The sequence below is a fragment of the Manduca sexta genome, chromosome 3 (assembly GCF_014839805.1).
Source record: "Manduca sexta isolate Smith_Timp_Sample1 chromosome 3, JHU_Msex_v1.0, whole genome shotgun sequence".
In the NCBI taxonomy this organism is placed as follows: Eukaryota; Metazoa; Arthropoda; class Insecta; order Lepidoptera; family Sphingidae; genus Manduca; species Manduca sexta.
Genome location: NC_051117.1, coordinates 5,088,795 through 5,104,782, shown reverse-complemented (window position 1 = coordinate 5,104,782; position 15,988 = coordinate 5,088,795). Strand labels below are relative to the sequence as shown.

At 36.5% G+C, this 15,988-nt stretch overlaps 1 protein-coding gene across 4 annotated transcripts in view; it reads left to right on the top strand.

Annotated features, from left to right (window-relative positions):
- Positions 1-15,988, top strand: part of LOC115440460 (ankyrin-3) — a 137,389-nt gene that overhangs the window by 64,868 nt on the left and 56,533 nt on the right. For all 4 annotated transcript variants that reach the window (XM_037439525.1, XM_037439513.1, XM_037439518.1 and 1 more), the window contains exons 3-17: positions 3,392-3,494; positions 4,524-4,717; positions 5,793-5,948; positions 6,342-6,543; positions 6,876-7,000; positions 7,491-7,637; positions 7,719-7,848; positions 8,069-8,267; positions 8,488-8,642; positions 8,930-9,163; positions 9,490-9,588; positions 9,898-10,026; positions 10,421-10,619; positions 10,896-10,989; positions 11,293-11,401. In XM_037439525.1, coding sequence (XP_037295422.1) covers positions 3,392-3,494; positions 4,524-4,717; positions 5,793-5,948; positions 6,342-6,543; positions 6,876-7,000; positions 7,491-7,637; positions 7,719-7,848; positions 8,069-8,267; positions 8,488-8,642; positions 8,930-9,163; positions 9,490-9,588; positions 9,898-10,026; positions 10,421-10,619; positions 10,896-10,989; positions 11,293-11,401 — 2,275 coding nt within the window. The remainder of the gene's footprint in view (positions 1-3,391; positions 3,495-4,523; positions 4,718-5,792; positions 5,949-6,341; positions 6,544-6,875; positions 7,001-7,490; positions 7,638-7,718; positions 7,849-8,068; positions 8,268-8,487; positions 8,643-8,929; positions 9,164-9,489; positions 9,589-9,897; positions 10,027-10,420; positions 10,620-10,895; positions 10,990-11,292; positions 11,402-15,988) is intronic.

Sequence of the window (15,988 nt, the reverse complement as noted above, 5' to 3'; positions counted from 1 at the left end):
AACTATTATATTGTTGAGTATAAAATAATACTAATTGTTCTACATACTAACAGAACTCTACACTGTATAATAAATGCATAAATATGCTCGTACTACGAATAAAGTGCGAGAATATGTTCCGCAAGAGTTAAGCTTCGTTATATCAAAAACCATCGAGCGAACGTAAATTTACACGAGAAAATATTCGCACAAAATTTCATGAACATCGTTAACACGGTGTAATTCAAACAATTATTTGTACAAAAACTATGCCAGTGTCGTTTGATAACTTTTTACATTGTTTTTCGGAGTCTCGCGATACTATTTCCAGGAAAGTATAAATTGGGACCTGTTTAGATGTTTTGCTTGCATACGAATTCTGCGAGCGCGATGTTTTTCTGTTTCACCAAATAGAAGTTTCCTGTAACTATGTTTTATAAACCCTTATTTCAGGAACACACGTCTTCTTTACTAAAACTGAGTTCAATATAAGCTCCCTTTGGATCTATTCCATGTCGTATCACATATTGATCTCTAATCCAACAAAACAGACCCAGATCAAATATTAACAATTCACAGTACACTATCAGGTCAAGTGGTCCACCACAGTCGGCACCGAAGGGTTATTAACACATAATGAGGTCTGTCAGGCCCCGGCGGACTGGCAACCGGGTCACTAATACCCGTTGTAATCTCGCAGGAGTTGATTATTGCATTAATGGAACATATTGAACGCATAACACCGTTTATGTAACAATAACAGTTGTTATATAAAGGAGTTGTGACGTTTTTCTTTGCGTTATTGCTATTAATTTCGAGCAGGCGCTGTTTAGATTTGCTATGATTTTAATAAAATAAAATGAATGACTAGTTTTCTTTATTTAGGCATAGACTATAATTTAACCGCTGCCCAACTTAACTTTCGTTTCGCTGCTCTATTTTATAGTGTTTTGGTCGAGCAGTAAGGATACTTGATGCCTTCTGCAAACCTGTAACTTACTTGAAATCCATCAAGCAGTAATAAACATGACGTATTCCAAATCGTAAGGCGGAAGGTCTTGTAAAACCTTTTATTTTATGTAAACAATATGTATATCGCGTTTCTGTAGGTGAGATGAAATCGATTTCTCTTTTCCAAAACCTATATAATATAGGTTATTATACGTTGTATTGTTTAATGTACGTTTGAGTAGCGTTGGGCTTGTATGCATCATTAAATTACGTCCCAAGGGACGCAGCGTTATGTTTATATTGAATTTCAATAATACTAATGGACCATAAATGGTCTGTTGATTACTGCATTAAGCTACAAAGTTGAGTTTTAATATCGTCTACACCTTTAGTTATTAAACACTAGCAGTTGCTCGCGGCTTAGCCCATGTGCCCGCTTTTATAGAGACATGAAAGTCCGACATTTTATTTTCCAGGATAAAAAGTAGTCTATTTTAATCCAGTAAATTGTCTACCTATGCGACAAAATTCATTCATATCTGTTCAGCATTGCTTTGTTTACTTCTAAGAAACATACAAACCTCCAAATATGTTCTCAAACTGTCGCATTTGTAATAGTAAGATTTACTCATAACAAGATTACTTTAATCCAGAATTAATCACATCCCAATACACTCTATCATAACAATGTACGAGCAAACAGTCGTCATTCACGGCATGTCATCAGATAACGTGGACTATGGTGCATATTGAGGACATCCTGATACGTTCCAGTGTAATAGCCATCATTATCGGATGCATTTGTATTGCGTTTTGTTGGATGCAAAATAGTTGGGTTTGTAATTTAGATTTTATGTAAGCTTATGTTTTAAATGGGTGGACAGGGATACATCATGTAATTTTTCTTTGTTAGATCGCATTTTGCATTTAAGGCCTATATTTCGATAGCAGGTGAGCCTATAGCCTGAGACTCTCAGGTTGTTGGTATGCTATCTTAATTGGGAACGAACTACAAACCCTGAAATACACATCGTTTCTTTCAGCCCAAAAAGGTTTCCGAGTTAAATAAACTGTGTGTATTTTCGAATAGCTAGAATCAAACCTGGGATCCTATCAACTACAGAGCTTAAATGATGACTATTTAGTTTAAAATCAGTGTATTTTATTCAACAAGGTTAATTTTATGAACACATTTGTTTGCGTACTCTTAGTTGATTACTGTCGATTGTGTCCAGGCGTCCCCCTATACATGTTTATTGGGGAGAATAAATAATTGGGCTTGTGAGTGATTGGTGCTAGGTTTATCCAATTTTAAATATTTTTTTATTATTTCTTTGCCGTTTAGTATGCGATTGGCTTGTAATTGATTCCTAGATAAGTTTTATATGTTTTTGGTATAAAAACCCGGATTATAACTTTTCTGCCATTTTGAAAAATTGCTCACTGATTTCTGATTTAGTCAAAATTCGTATTAATTTTGGTTTAATATCAAGAGGCAGTAAAACAAGAGGTTGGTGATAACGATTTTTTGATCTAAATAAATTATGGAAATAGATCAATTTGTAATACTAATAAGCGTAATCAATATTGTTCAGAATAAAAATCTGTGTGGCGGCCTTCGAACCCGCGATACGCTCCAATGAGCCGCAACAAGGATCGATTTACAGAAGTTAGATTTAACACTAACTCATGTTTCAGGGATATGCTTAGATAAATATCCTATATGTTAGTGTTAAATATGTTAATATGTTGGTAAAAGACATGGCCAATTTGCACTTAGCTCTTTGTCATCTGCTTTTATCCCACTCCAATATGCATTTTGCATTGGATTCAACGCAATAGGTATTTGAGGCAAAAGTAATTCATGAAATCATATATTATGTGAACATTCCCGTAATATCACATAGCCTTAATTACCATGAATATTTGATTAGCATATCACGTTTATAACCAGGACCGAATGAATTCAAATTCAATTTGCTACACCAGTCATAAATAGGAAACTTACGGCAAACTGCACGATATCCGTTCCGCGCAACATATTCTATAGAAAAAGTACTGCATACTTTTAGGTTTTATTCATGTTTGTAATTAATGCGATAAATTGTGATTTATTCATAGTTCCATGCATTCTTTTCGCATGACGTAACTATATACCTGCTAGGCATTCGGGTGAATTATAAATTGAAGGGAAGTTTTGTTTGGGCGAATCCTTTTTAAATAAAAGGTAAGAATAAATTGATGTGCTAAGTAGGTTCGTTCATTCTTTATAGATATATTTTTGATGTACTTTCTAGAACAAAATAATCCATTACTGCATATTATTTGCACTGAATAAATAAATATCTCTTCCAGTTATTTTAGGTAAATATTTTTAAATAGGTTTTCAGACTTTTCTTTTTAAGATTACAAAATCTCAAGTCTGGTTATACTAATATTTACATCTACTGTTTTCTTACAGAATGGTCTAAACGCCCTCCACCTTGCCGCTAAAGATGGTCACATATCCGTAGTAGAAGAACTACTCAAACGCGGCGCTACAGTCGACGCTGCTACCAAAAAAGGTAATAATAATGAACAATTCGAGATGAACAAAACTCACTACACGAACAAAGTTACTATTAACATAAATTGTTTAGAATTTAATAATCTTCTACATAACCTCAAAAAAATATCTTCAAACGCAACAGTCATTTCGATTTATACGTGTAATATTTTGTATGTTTCGTTTCTTTTCACTCTTACCCCCTTATTCATAGACGTTTTTTTATCTAAGGACGGAGTAAAGCTAAAGAGACATTGTTATATCTCAATATTACCCAATCACAACGGCCCTATTGCTACGCAGTACGCACTGCGAAGGCTGCCATGCCGGCAGCTCTGACAAACAGACTTTATCACAGGGTTAGAGTTCATCTACGTTATAAAGCAAAGTTCTGTGGGTGTCTAAAATGAAATCAATTAAGTCCTAAACGACGACATAAATTTAATTTACTAAGTCCTTAGTACTTAGTGTTTAGGAGTTTCGAATGAAGTTAGATTAACTGGATAGACCAGACGTCGCGTCATGTTCTAAAGCTCTAAAACATCGGAGCTCGTGCAACGAGATTTCGCTCTTAGAAGTTCGTAATTTATTTTGTATAACGTCTTGTTTGTCAATTATTTAGTTTATTACAAACATGATGTGAGTCGTATCCAACTTAATTACCTGTTAATCTGCGAGGTTTCTTTTTTATTCTGGCGCGGCTAAATTGAATTAATGAAAGGATGCTGGATGCAGGCCGGCTTGGAAATTAATGTTGACAACATTCATTTTACAAATATAAAGCCCGCGAACGGGAAACTGAAATTAATTCAGTATTTTATTATTGAAATACGTAATAAATTCCATAAACATAGAAGTATTGTTACCTAGAAACATTTACAGGCTTATAATTTTAATTATGATATCGGAAAATAGGGCGAAAAGAACTCAAGAGGTGACAAGGTGCTAAATTTATGTCGATAATTTTTTTTCCGGATAAAACAACTAAACTGGTAAAAAAAAGTTCCTTTTTCGATAACCCAAATAATAATTATATCTTTATTTTCAGGCAACACAGCACTCCACATAGCATGTCTCGCGGGCCAAGAGTCAGTGGCGCGGGCGCTGCTAGCCGCGGGGGCGAAGGCGGACGCGCAGTCCGCCGCAGGCTTCACTCCCCTGTATATGGCGGCGCAGGAGAACCATGCAGGATGCGTCAAGATGCTACTGGCCGCTGGTGCCAGCCAGACTTTAGCTACAGAGGTGAGATTTCTTGCTAAGTTTGAAAGCGATGGCTTTTCTTCGATTCTAACCATTAGCGGCACAGAAATAGAGTGAGGAATAATATCACAATAATGCTTTGTTATTTTTTCGTGTCAGGTTTGTTGTTACTTCACAACGAGCAAAAGGTTACGGGTATCCTTTAGATTTAATCTTTAATATTATAATCTTGATTTCGAGCAAAATAATCCTAGTTTGGGATGAAGGTTATGTTTTTGTATTGTTACAAATGTATTAAAGACAGTTGTAGTGTATCACAACAAATAAACACACTGCTTGAGGCTAGGTTTGTTTAAGTAAGTTTTAAGCCGCAACAAAGAGATTTACGAACCAAAATATTATGTTAACATATACTTTATGTCCCTCTAATCGGATTATATACCTATAAAGCAGTACGAGTTGTCACTTGATTATAAGCTTATTATATTTCCTTGTACAGGCGGTAACAAAATTTATTATAAGTAGGTATTGATTTGACTGACAGAGGAACAGTAGAATAGTAGGTAACTGTAGTAAATTACTGAATTTATGATTAATTTTCCTATGTTTATGCAATTGTTTAATAGCACTACAAACTGCAGAGTTTAATTTGAAATGGACAATAGTACCCCGGAAGGATAGAATAGTTCAAATATTCAAACATAACAGAACATCGAATAAATGAGTATTGAAAATCTTCACTGCCGTGTGGAATTCATACACAACCGTTAGCGAAGATGCGTTTATGGATCGTGTACATTAAATAATCGTAAAAGTACTGTTTACTGGGCGTAGGGCTATGAAAGGAACGAATGCGCCTTTGACTTTCTTAAACCGCCATCTTGACTGGTGTTTCTTAAATCTTTGTCGGGTAAACTGTCTATAGTAAGACCACACTTTTCGCTGAAGTTAGGTCTGGTTTATGTAAACAACCTACAATAATGGTGTGATTGTGATGAGTCCTCGGTCCTCGAAAAGGTAGGCCTCTATAACTCTAGGTGTTTTTGATGCCACAACATTTCTCGTTGATCAAAAGCGTGATGATCCTTAGGTAAATGATTTCTATATTTGTTTCCAGGATGGATTCACTCCGCTAGCAGTGGCGATGCAACAGGGTCACGACAGAGTCGTAGCGGAGCTGCTGGAATCCGACACGAGGGGCAAGGTCCGCTTGCCAGCGCTACATATCGCCGCCAAGAAGAACGACGTCAAAGCAGCCACGCTTTTATTAGAGGTGCGTATTATAAATTATTGCCAGATAATTTATTTAACACTCTTTGTATTAAATATTCGTAGTTTAATAATAATCTTCTCATTAGAAATATTTAAGAATATAATAAACGCGGTGTTTCGTGGAATTTTAGAGTCCACATATCTTTCAGCAAATCCTTTATGTAAATGCGAGATTTTTAAGGTAAATTCAAACAATTCTCGGGACTCGGCACGCGGAAATAATTCCCATTTGCCATTTGCCACCTTGACTTATGATCTGCAATTATACAAAAATAATTTTGTCTCTAGAATGTCTTGATTACCAATACTTACACCTACAATAACAATACAATATCTACACAGTTCACAAGATTGTCTATCTTTATAGCCCTAACTAATTTAAAATAATTTCCAGAACGAACACAACCCCGACGCGTGCTCGAAGTCTGGGTTCACTCCCCTCCACATCGCTGCCCACTACGGCAACGTGGGTGTCGCTAAGGCGCTGCTCGCCGCCGGCGCAGACTCTGGCCGCGCTGCCAAACACAACATCACGCCGCTGCATGTTGCTAGCAAGTGGGGACAGCTTGCGATGGTCGATTTGCTTGTGGAAAATGGTAAGTATTGAAACTAGCGGTTGGAGCAGTCTGGAATTAGTTTTCCTCATTTGCCTTTCATGTTCCTCATACAAGATGATTCGTCAAGTAACTCTATCTTGTAATAGGATTATTCCAGGGATTTTTTGTGCAAGGTGTAGTGACCCCACTACATCTGATGGTAAGTGGAGTTGGGCCTATAAAAATGTCGAGTAACGAAAGATGATTACCTCTCGGCAGTTGACACAGCTATACCGGCCTGTTGGAACCAAATAAATAACCAGATAAGTTTGACACATTCTATCATATATACGGTGAAATTTGATTGAACCTTAATATCATGTTGTCTTTAGGTGCCAACATAGCGGCAGTAACTCGTGACGGTCTGACGCCCCTGCACTGCGCGGCGCGGTCGGGCCACAGCAACGTGGTGTCGCGGCTGCTGCAGCACGGCGCGCCCATCACCAGCAAGACCAAGGTATCGACGCAGTAACTATAACGCCAGCTGTACATTCTCCACTATTGTGAAGTATTAGGCCTTAGTCCACCATGCTAGCCTAGTTGAGGTTGAATGATAACCACTATAATAGTGTTATGTAGGGCATAGTTTCGGACTTACCCAAATCATTCATGCAATTTGGCGCGATTGATTTTTAAACTTCGCTGACATGACGGGATTTTTTCTAAGTGTGACAGAAATAAAGTTTGGCGGAAGTTATTTACCCAAAATTTCGTAAAGATAACAAACAATCCCTTAAGATAATGAGCAGAGTGCAGTTGAATACAATGTTTTATAAGTTTAAGTTTTGGATTGTGTTGTAACTGTTGCGGGCGGTAGTGAAGCTCTACTAGGATGGACATGCTCGTCTCGAAATCTTATAAATAAAAAGAAACATTTAGTGAATCCCTTTAACTATAATAGTTGATAATGAGTGATTGTGCCGATAACAAAATATTGTACGTTCCAGAACGGGCTGACCCCTCTCCACATGTCCGTGCAAGGCGAACACGTGGAGACGGCCAAAGTGTTGCTGGCAGAGGGCGCGCCCATCGATGACGTCACCGTCGATTACCTCACGGCGTTGCACGTAGCTGCACATTGTGGACATGTCAAGGTAAATTGCATCTTATATCCTCACAAAAGTGTATACTTTTATATTTTAGACAAGAGGATAAAATATATTTTTAATTTTCAGGTTGCTAAACTTCTCTTGGACAGAAATGCCGACGCGAATGCTCGAGCATTAAATGGGTTCACACCACTTCATATAGCTTGCAAGAAGAACAGGCTCAAAGTGGTCGAGTTATTGCTCAAATATGGTGCAAGTAAGTTTACCATTCCTACGTTCTCAAACTAATATTTTAACTATGTTTTTCTTCTTGGTGCCGCTAAGTCTTTGTCTAGCGATATAGAAGGTGTAGGCTAGCTGCTCCCTGATCGGTAAAGTTATTTATTAATTAATTAGAAAAAGTAAATTTAGAGTAGTAATACCAAAACGCTTAATTGTTTTCTTCTTAATGAATGTTGATCACGTCTGTCTGGCAGGCAAGTCGGCGACGACGGAGTCGGGTCTGACGGCGCTGCACGTGGCGTCGTTCATGGGGTGCATGAATGTAGCGCTGGTGCTGGTGGGTGCGGGCGCGGGCGCGGACGCGGCGACGGCGCGCGGGGAGACGCCGCTGCACCTCGCGGCGCGTGCGCACCAGACCGACCTCGTGCGCGTGCTGCTGCGGAACGGCGCGCGGTACATCACACCACACACTTTTTCCGCAAATCATCTCGAGAAAACCTTTTTTCTGAACCCACAATTTCCCAGAAACGTAATGCGAGTTTTTTGCTGTGGTTGTTTGTCTGAAGTTAAATCAAAACTCCGAATTGGCGAAATTTTCCTTATCCATGTATAAAAACTTCTTGCGCGTTTTTTTATTAAAGAAACTCGTTCTAATCTAATCTCCACCCTCCAGGGTCGATGCAAAAGCCCGCGAAGACCAAACTCCCCTCCACGTGGCAGCAAGACTTGGTCACGCAGACATCGCGGCACTCTTACTACAACATGGCGCCGACGTTGCCGCTGCCACCAAGGACCGGTACACACCGCTGCACATCGCTGCTAAAGAAGGTACAAAAACCAAAAATAATACCCTATTAAACGAGTTAAAATGTACTTAATTGAATAAAATATGCATATTTAATGTCATAATTCTTAACTAAAGCATATAACTAGATTGAAGGGTATGTCGGCTTGATTAATATTAACAAAGATTAGGCTAACTTTTCAGCCGAATGTACCTTCAATCTCAAACACTAATTATTATTCACGACTGATACGTATACAGCTTATTACACAATATTAATAAAAATCAACAATACTATTATAATTAATCATCAGCTATGTATGTGTAACAGGCAAGGAAGAAGTAGCAGCCATCCTCCTCGACCACAACGCGCCGATCGAAGCCGAGACTCGTAAAGGGTTCACGCCGCTGCACCTGGCGGCGAAGTACGGCGACATCGGCGTGGCGCGCCTGCTGCTGGCGCGCGGCGCGCAGCCCGACGCGCCCGGCAAGAGCCACATCACGCCGCTGCACATGGCCACTTACTACGGACACCCCGATATAGCCCTACTGCTCTTGGATAAAGGTCTGTTATATTAGACCACCATAGTTCTTGTTCCTTAATGTTTCTTGCATTACCACCCTTCTATAAGTAGAAATAAAGATAGTATCTATGATATTAAAATATATTCCATTGACTTTATTAATAGTATAAATTTAAACTGTCGATTTCAATAAATCCAAAACCTTAGTATCGGATTAAGAATAAGTATAAAACAATCAGAGTAAGTGGTTTTGAACCTTGTCCAATAAATTTTATACAGGTTTTTCTGTACGCTGATCCTAAGATAATATTTAAGTTAGATTATTAAATATAAGTTTTTGTATAATAAGTTAGTATTTTTGACATAGGAGCATCACCGCACTCGCTGGCAAAGAACGGACACTCAGCTCTTCACATCGCTTGTCGACACAACCACCCGGATATCGCGTTCGCATTACTCGAACATGGTATGTTTATCTATATAGCTACAATTAAAAAATAAGCTATGTTAAGATGTATTTGAATAAACTGCATTACTATTTATAAATACACCTCTTACGGGAGATGTCGCGGAGGTCAATAAAAAATAACTGTTTTATTCAAAGCTCTACATATAGAGTGAACAATAATTTAGTAATCGGCGAATAAACAATTAAAATGTTGAAGTTTCTTAATTTTCAACTAACAAGTGATCTATTCAACGCAAAATTAATACGCGAACTAACAAACTATAAAAACAAAGATCAGATGAAAGTAACACACATTTGTTGTAACAGATGCGGATCCAGGAGTTAAATCGAAGGCAGGTTTCACGCCGCTGCACATGGCGGCGCAGGAGGGACACGAGGATTGCGTCGAGATGCTCATTGAAAGAGGAGCTGATGTTAATGTTCCGGCTAATAATGGTAATTCTATAACACTTTATGGTAATCAAATAATCAGATTTTGGAAGCTTAATTAAAGCAATTAAGCAATTTGCTATTGCGTCTGTTAATATCGATATAAGAGATTAAAAAAATGTAAATTAAATTGAGTCACCAAGATAAGTTGGTTTACTTTTTCTTTCCAAAAAGTAGTAAGTAATCTCCATTAAATAACGTGAAATTTACAGATTTTTCATGAAAACACCTACAAAACAAAAGTAAATGTTAATGGCAACTCGCCAAAATTTTAGTAATAATTATTATAGTTTAGATATCGAACATTTGTGAACTAACAGCTTTACTACCAACGTTTCCTATAATTAATAATTTGGTTATTTGTCAAAAGCATGTGTGAAGTAATGATGTGTGGCTGCAGGTCTGACGCCGGTGCACCTCGCCGCGGCGGAGGGGCGCACGCGCGTGCTGGGCGCGGCGCTGGCGGCGGGCGGGCGCGTGGGCGCGCGCACGCGCGACGGCTACACGCCGCTGCACGCCGCCGCGCACCACGGACACCACGCCGCCGCCAAGGTGCTGCTCGACGCCGAGGCGGACGTCTCTGCCAGGGCTGCGCATGGGTTAGTATACTGCGCTCACGCACTCTGTGACAGGCTAGAATATTTTAATAATAGATATGCATATGTGTCAGGCTGCTATAATTTTGTTGACCCTCGAAGAGAACGACATATATTGTTAGTAGATTTGCTCTGCTAAAATTTTAGGCAAGTCTTCTTAAACAACCAATAAAATCAGAGGATTCAAAAATTGTCGTCGTATTTTTATCAACACTATTACTCATTATTACTTTATAATTTAAAATAAAACCAAATTGTTAAAATATTATGTGTATACAGATTCACACCGTTGCATCAAGCCGCACAACAAGGCCACACTCTCATCATTCAGCTGTTATTGAAGAACAATGCCGATCCGAACGCTTTGTCCGCTGTGAGTATGAGCATAATCATTTACAACCATACTGCTATATTCTATCTATCTATCCATCTTTATTGAGGCCGATATCTCACATTCCTTATGATATGTGCAACAACAGAATTTGGATTTGTTTTCTAAAGAAACCTTACAGGAAATAAACACAATATTTTTTGTATAATTTTACACAATAAATAGATAGGTGCCTGCAGGAAAAGGGGTGTCAATATCGACAAGAATTCACCATTTATAGAAACATTCCCAGTCCTTTTTCATTTGATTTATACACATCCCTGATCTCGTAACTTTTTTTAACAGACTGGACAAACTCCGTGTGCGATCGCTGACCGCCTTGGATACATCAGCGCTGTTGAAGCTCTACGACCTGTTACTGAGAATACACTCAGCCAAGCTGTAGGCGATACTGGTGAGTACCTTAATTTTATTAAGATTTCTTTGCAGCCTTTGGCGGAAATTATTGAGAATATGCGGGATTTAACTGCATTATTAATTTACCTATCTAATTATATTGATATGTATTCCGCATTCAATTTATCGATATTGATATCGATAGATTTTACATATAATCTAATTTATCGGTTTAATTGGGTGATAAATGATAATATGACGTTAACGTTAATTTGTATGGTACTAGCGATATTGCCGACTTAAGCAAAACCATTTGATATTACCATAATGTTTGTAAATGTAGTATAAAATTGAATGTAAAGTGGCATTAAAGACTAACATGAAATACCCATCAAACCCAGTAGATAACATAAACAATTACTTCAATTACCTTAATTTGAATAATCGAAACATTCCATACGTTGTAAACACCTATATATATACTAGATTTATAGTAATTAGAAACGTTTATAAATCAAGCAACAGAAATACTGGTTCGGCATCCTGTTATTATTCATTAATCTTGTTGAGACGTTGTTTCAAACACAGAAACAAAACTGCAGTCGACAGCTGTGGATTAAACAATTCATAACAAAATTTAATAGTTTGATACGTTGCGTTAGTAAAACGTGCCTAAATGAAATAAGCGGACGGTGTACATTATTGAAAAATTACAATTGAATTATGACTGTTTCAAATTACATTTACGCCCAAATCATAGTAGATCTTATCAGCAAAAAGGAGTTAGTTATATAGTGTAGTAGACATTCACATACATTGATTGCTTCTTCTACAATTTCAAACATTTAATAAACAAATTAGAAGTGATTGATTTGGTAAAATCGTCTAATTTGAATTATTATGTTTTGTTTTTTTTCCCTTTTATTGTACATGTCATACTGTTATTGACCCAATAATAAAATCTTATTTTTTTATTTCTTAATTAAATGTTTTTGATAAATTCCCATTTAAATATGTTATCGTTCATAAGTACGTACAGAAGTTCGAAGTAGCTGTCCAACTAGTTTCAACCAAAAAGGATAACTGTATAACAGCATCCAATTTTAGTCAAACGGCCGTATACCAAATCGTATCTTTGATCTAAATGAGATCTCAGGCGGGGCGCGTGCGCAACTGTCAAATGATGCGTATGACTGGACACTTGCCAAGTAGGTGCAAGAAGCCTGTTTACCAAACAATATGTTGTAGTTATTGTATGGAATTAGTTAACAGTTAAGTTATTATTCCTGATAGAAGGCCATGTCTTAAAAGGACAACTCGACTAGTGTAGCACAACGGTCTCACAAAAAAAACATATAAAGTGACAGCTTGCTGTTGGGTTTTGTTTAGTTATTGCGATATCCAAAAGCTCATCATTCTCAAATAAAAAATAACAAAAAATTATAGTCAGCAACTCAATACTCATCCATAGTGCTTTTTGTATTACACATTGTCTTAATAGAGATAATTTACATCAGATGACTGACGTTTCTACAGTCTTTTTTATATTTAGTTCATTGAGATTGAGCTTAGAACAAGAACCATATCGAATACTAAAAATCACATCTCATCCATAAACAATTTCGCATGACGTCACTGACATTTCATCACTTGCGAAATTAGTATTCAAAGGTAGTTTAAACTTGAACTTTATGGCCTCTCGTAAATATGAAATGGCGGTGTATTTTAATCTTTTATTGATATACAATATGTGTGCTAATAGGTTTCCGGTTACTTCGGCGGATCCGTTGAGTGCCACGTATTGAAATATGAACTCGAGGTTCCGTATAATGTGGGGTTGTGTGAAGTAATTTATTATTAAATTTAAAAGTCGGTAAGTAATGGATATTATCGTAGCTCCTTCCTGTCGACATTTCATATTTTTTAACTGCACGGTTTTGCCCCTGTGTAAAGTACATGAGGTGCAAATATGTCAGTACTTTCGATGTTTTTATTGTGATGTGTTCCTTTCAAATTTATTTTAATTTTTGTTACCTTTATAAGATAGGTATATACGGATATTATGAACTGCGAACGGTAGGTAATTGTTTTATGCGGAATAAAAGAATTTTCGCTTGCCGGCTCAAATACTTACTCATTAATATTTTTGACAAAATAGTTTGAGAAATAGATAAAGAGACTGTATTTTATTTTTTATTTAAGAAAATACTGATTTTAGAAATTAACCTTATCTTCGTTAGTATTACACTAATAACAAGCTCGTAGCAACTGAGAAACGCTATAACCAAACTGTTCCCATTAGTTTGCGAAGGCCAGACAGCTAACAGCTCGTAAAACTGTGCAAATGTCATATAAAATGGTGTGATTTGAACGTACACAAACAGTGCGTACATATCTTTTGTTATTATAAAGGAAAACGACTACATGCTATTTTATAGTGTTTATTTACAATAAAGAGTTATCAGGACGACAAATTACGTGTTAAATAAATAATTTATTAATTTGTCACGCTGATTTGTTTACACTTATTTACTGCTAAGTTCTTAGCGATATTAATTGTAATTTTCTTTCCTGTCGAACTATGTTATTTGCAACAAGAAAATGTAATAGGCCGGAGGAAATATAATTTTAGAATGATTGAGCCCAGACAAATCAGTGAGATCCAGTTCATATCTACATAATTTTAAATAGACCATAATCTAGAGTATTTAGGAATGCTGCTGATATTAATGTAGATTTCATACTGGTGTATAGAAACTGTAAGACATAGTAATCTTGATCATTACTTTTCCTGAATTCCAAACATCTATCACATCACCATATTATACATGGGAAAATAATATATTAACATCTGTGTTATAATCCTATTGAAATTCGACTTTAAAGGCAAGGTTTATTAAATACGATGAATAAATTAACCATAAGTAGTGGTTACAAATATCTACATAAAAATCATTAGTTTGTGGTCGGGCTGTGTAGTCACTAACCTACTAAAAGACATTACTGAATAATAAAGTTTCTTCTTTGTTGTTTCCTCCCGATGTTATAATGACGTGAACATAAATTATTTAAGAACTTTAAAGTAAAGAACAAGTGCCTGCAAAATTGAATTCCTTTATTTTCGTAGCCTTTAATACAAAATTTTCAACAATTTATAAATAGTTCTACGTATCTCCTAGAATAGACACTACCTTAAAAAAAACCGGCAACGGTTAAGAGACAGTTCTGGTGTTGTAGATGTTTATGGCTTGTCAGTTGTCACTTACTATCAGGTGACCCACTAGCTCTTCTGCTCTCTCTCTCATAAAAAATAGCCATTTATTTCTTGGCAATAAGTTATTTATTATTTATAAATCTTAGAGTCTTATAAATTCGTCTATTCTATCTTCTGTTCTTTCTTTCATTTAAAAATACCTATTTATTTTTTGGCGAAAAGATGTTTTTTATTAATTGGTCTTAGAACCTTATAAATTCGTCTATTCTATTTCGACAAGGCTTGAAGATAAGATGCGTCAGCTTATTACAGACAGTGTGTACATACAAAAAGTTCAATAATCATTAGTTTTTGTTCGTGGTGTTTAGTCACCGAACTACGCAAAAACACTTGCAGTCAACGTTAGTCACTATTGATAGGACTGAATTATTATGTTTGTATTTAAATTATATGCATAGATTTATTTTATTGTTTATTTTATATTTAGTTAAAAGGATTTGTATCCTTTTAGCTTCATATTTAATATAAATTATTTTATGCTAAGTAATTAAAGCAGTTATAAATGGCATAAACAATTCAAATACTCTACAATTATCTCTTGCATCGCGTCATATACCGTCAATAAGTTACGAAACACAACGCCTGATCAATTTAGACTAGGAACAAATAATTGCGAATCGTTCAAGTGTTTATCCAGCAGCGGGCATCGAACCCACGACCTTTAGATCTCAGCCACCCGCCCAACGTGGCTCGGAGGGCGTCATTGCGAAATATTAAGATTCACTTTTTTCATAAATCATCTTGCATGGATAGAACACTCAATACACATTGGAATTTTGACGACTTCCGAAGCGCATTCGGTGAGTAGTCAGTTATGAATGAGAGATTGTCGGTTTGATTTCAGCATCCCGATTAATATTTAGATGCTAGTACCTGTATGTATTTAGATAAATATTTGTACGCGGCTGAGAAAAATCTTTTAATGTCAAATACCCTTTCATTTAAAAAAATAAAATATAGGTAACCTTTACAATATTTTCCTTAGTTGCTTCTTCGAAATATTGGGGACAAGAGATTATTCTTATTTCTAGCGCCAGGGTTTCCAACAACCAAGCTTCCACTTCATCCATCATCTTTAGTGAGACCATTAGATCTCCCTTTCTATCTCTTTCTCTCTATCTCTCTTGCTCTGTCTTTCTATTAAATATTAAGCGTTACTAGGGCCATTGCGGGGCCTTACTATTCACGCGACCTAATAAACAGTTACATCACCCAATAACGTATTCCATTAATACATTAACGGTAATAATAACAAATATTAACATGAGTTCATTGTAAGCAAATCGATAGTCTGCGACTCCAATCGCTCGATAAATAATTCAATATTTTTGATCATACATTGTATTATGTGGTGCGTCTCGTGTTCTACTT